The sequence below is a fragment of the Telmatherina bonti genome, assembly GCF_933228915.1.
Source record: "Telmatherina bonti genome assembly, chromosome: 17".
Taxonomy (NCBI): domain Eukaryota; kingdom Metazoa; phylum Chordata; class Actinopteri; order Atheriniformes; family Telmatherinidae; genus Telmatherina; species Telmatherina bonti.
Window position 1 is genome coordinate 35,563,297 of NC_136615.1, and position 3,978 is coordinate 35,567,274.

At 42.7% G+C, this 3,978-nt stretch overlaps 1 protein-coding gene across 1 annotated transcript in view; it reads left to right on the top strand.

Annotated features, from left to right (window-relative positions):
- lrsam1 (leucine rich repeat and sterile alpha motif containing 1) overlaps positions 1-2,577 on the top strand; it is a 28,452-nt gene extending 25,875 nt beyond the window's left edge. The window contains exon 25 of the mRNA XM_079256777.1: positions 1,530-2,577. Within this exon, the coding sequence (XP_079112903.1) occupies positions 1,530-1,652 (123 nt within the window). The 3' untranslated portion in view covers positions 1,653-2,577. The remainder of the gene's footprint in view (positions 1-1,529) is intronic.
- The last annotated feature ends 1,401 nt before the right edge of the window (positions 2,578-3,978 follow it).

Here is a 3,978-nt window from a genome sequence, read left to right on the forward strand (position 1 = left end):
CAGACTGGTTCTACTGGTTCCATCAGCCTCAGGCTGGTTCTACTGGTTCCATCAGCCTCAGGCTGGTTCTACTGGTTCCATCAGCCTCAGACTGGTTCTACTGGTTCCATCAGCCTCAGACTGGTTCTACTGGTTCCGTCAGCCTCAGACTGGTTCTACTGGTTCCATCAGCCTCTGACTGGTTCTACTGGTTCAGTCTGCCTCAGACTGGTTCTACTGGTTCCATCAGCCTCAGACTGGTTCTACTGGTTCCATCAGCCTCAGACTGGTTCTACTGGTTCCATCAGCCTCAGACTGGTTCTACTGGTTCCATCAGCCTCAGGCTGGTTCTACTGGTTCCGTCCGCCTCAGACTGGTTCTACTGGTTCAGTCTGCCTCAGACTGGTTCTACTGGTTCAGTCTGCCTCAGACTGGTTCTACTGGTTCAGTCTGCCTCAGACTGGTTCTACTGGTTCCATCAGCCTCAGGCTGGTTCTACTGGTTCCATTAGCCTCAGGCTGGTTCTACTGGTTCAGTCTGCCTCAGACTGGTTCTACTGGTTCAGTCTGCCTCAGACTGGTTCTACTGGTTCAGTCTGCCTCAGACTGGTTCTACTGGTTCCATCAGCCTCAGGCTGGTTCTACTGGTTCCATCAGCCTCAGACTGGTTCTACTGGTTCCATCAGCCTCAGACTGGTTCTACTGGTTCCGTCTGCCTCAGACTGGTTCTACTGGTTCCGTCTGCCTCAGACTGGTTCTATTGGTTCCATCCGCCTCAGACTGGTTCTATTGGTTCCATCCGCCTCAGACTGGTTCTACTGGTTCCGTCCGCCTCAGACTGGTTCTACTGGTTCCATCCGCCTCAGACTGGTTCTACTGGTTCCGTCCGCCTCAGACTGGTTCTACTGGTTCTATCAGCCTCAGACTGGTTCTATTGGTTCCATCTGCCTCAGACTGGTTCTACTGGTTCCATCCGCCTCAGACTGGTTCTACTGGTTCCGTCCGCCTCAGACTGGTTCTACTGGTTCTATCAGCCTCAGACTGGTTCTATTGGTTCAGTCTGCCTCAGACTGGTTCTATTGGTTCCGTCCGCCTCAGACTGGTTCTACTGGTTCCATCCGCCTCAGACTGGTTCTATTGGTTCCATCCGCCTCAGACTGGTTCTACTGGTTCCATCCGCCTCAGACTGGTTCTATTGGTTCCGTCCGCCTCAGACTGGTTCTACTGGTTCCATCAGCCTCAGACTGGTTCTATTGGTTCAGTCTGCCTCAGACTGGTTCTACTGGTTCCATCCGCCTCAGACTGGTTCTATTGGTTCCGTCCGCCTACATTTTTTTTTTTTTTTTCTGACAGATTTTCAGAGAAAAAAATGATTTTTTTCTGCTTCAGTCTGAAAGATAAAGAATTTCTGATAAACCACCGTGTGTCCGTCAGCGGGTGTGTGTCGTTCGCCGCTGCACAGCGTGACGTAAAGTGATGTTTAGCTCGATGAGCAGTTTCTGACTGTCCTGTCTCCTGCCTCCTCTCTCCTGCCTCCTTCCTCCTCTCCAGTCCCAGGTGGTGTTCCTGCCCTGCGGCCACGTCTGCTGCTGTCAGATCTGCAGCGATGCTCTGCAGAACTGCCCTCTGTGCCGCGGCAGCATCTCCCAGCGCGTACGTCTCTACCACAGCTAGACCCGCCACCTATACTTATGCATGATGTTAAAGACGATGTGAGTAAACTCTGTCTTGTATTAAAAAGCTTTTTAAAAAGCGCTGAGCCACTTTCCTGCGTTAAAGCGACTGTACTCTGATGAATATCCACCAGTTTGATGTTTTTAGGATTGTTTTCTCTCTGCTGTCAGAGGTTTTCTATGTTTTTGTCCTTTTCTAAGAAGGTGTGATCGGGATCGGCACAGCAGGACGCCCCTCTGCCGTCTGCCTTAGGAAACCTTCTCTGATAATTTGTGCCTTTCTATTGTAAATCTCTCATTTTCATAAAAACCTTCGACAACCAAAGTAGCAGGAGAAATATGAAATATCACATATTAGCTGCTGCAGCGCTTTGCTTTCAGTCGCCTGACACCATCAACGTCAGATAACTGTTATAATCAGGTCTGAAGCTTCTTCTGAATGTGATCCGGAGAAAATCTTTCCAGACGGTCTGCTAAGAGGAAACATGCTGCATAAACATTTACAGGAACATTTCTGGACCACTCCTGTACGTGAGTCGGTTGCCTGGAAACTCCACAGCGGACTAAAAGAGCTTCAGTCGGTCTGATTAAATCATTTTATTCACTCAGAAATGTGAAGATATTTCCTGAAACGTTTCAGCTGTCCCCGTAGCGCAGCCTCTGTTAGATAGGTGGAGTTCTCTGTCCCATCCAGGATGGTGTAGTCCGCCACGCGTCCTGTCTGCCAGCTGCAGACTGAAGGATCTGTTGCTGAGTCTGCAGCCGCCTCTCCAACAAGCTGTTCAGCATCTTTCTTTTCTCATCTCTGACACGTCTGACTTTGTTTCTTCTGTTTGGCTCATGCAGTGATGACACACTGTTGAATACTGTTAAACTCTTCTCAAGTGCTTTCACCACATCTGCATGCTTCCAGAAATATCAGCCACTGCCTCCTGTAAGAGAATAAATGATGTGATATGAAGACGATTTCGTTTTTTTTGTTCCTGCACACTGACATGTGGAAATGCACCAACAGGTTTATTTCACGTTTTAACATGTAAAACGTCGCTTGCCTGATGGCGATGTGCTGCCTGAGTTACTTTTTACACGTAAGATGAACAAATTACGCTCAACAAGTCTTCCCCAGTGTTTGGGGAAAAAAAAGACAAAAAACAAATAAATTTGTTGAAATATTATTGAAGTAAAAACAATTGTCTTGCAGAAAAGCAGTTTCTGTATTCTACATGTTTTTGTAAAGTCATTATTGACTTAACTGCCAGCATGTTGGTTCAATGATTTAATTATATCTCAGTGAATAAATATGTAATAAGTTATTTATCACACACACACACACACACACACACACACACACACACACATATATATATATATATATATATATATATATACAGAAAAACTCACAATGGTCACAGAAATAACTTGAATTTGACAAAAGTAAAAATAAATAAAAAATTCTATAAAATTCACCAATTAAAAATCAGACATTGCTTTTCAACCATGTTTCAACTGAATTGTATAAAAAAATAAACTCATGAAACAGGTGTGAAGAAAAATGACAGCACCCTCAACTTAATTTGTTGCACAAACTTTTGAGGGAATCACTCCAATCAAACGTTTTCTGAATAACCTGAACCTTGTGTGAGTCTGCAGCAGCACTTTGGCTTAATGACTATTAAAAAACATGTTTAATGTTTTTAATATATTGTTACAACACAACGTTTATCGATAAGACATGCATAAAGACTGTCAAACAGATCAGTTACTTCTATATTAGATATATGTCTATATTACCGAAACAAAAATCATCCCCATTCTACTGACAGCATGGAAAATGTCTTGTTTTTTGTTTTTTGTTTTTTTAATTACAACTGGGATATGTAGAATACGATTTAAAACAAAGAAAAATCATTTCACCAGGTTCTGTGGAGAATAAAGTTTAGATTATCAGGTTATTAAATAAATAATAATTTTATAATTTGACGGCCTACACTTTCTGTGTTATGTTTAAATGATGGCAAACACTTGCAAATGTTGCCACAGAGAATCCCTATTTACAGAAAAATAATTATATTAATGAAAAATAAATTATATAAAATAAATACTAATTATAAAATTCAGCATAAACAAAATATTATTAATTAATATTAAACTGTTGAAATAGTGTAACTTCACCTTATTTTCACCTTTTTACCAATGTCAAGCATTTAACCTGACAGTTTATTTATTGCGGTTTGGGAAACTCAAATGTCCTACTTTTCTTTCAGCACTTTAACACACCGCAACAGCAGTTTCCGAGTCATCCTTACCGTAAAGTGTTGCGTTTAGAT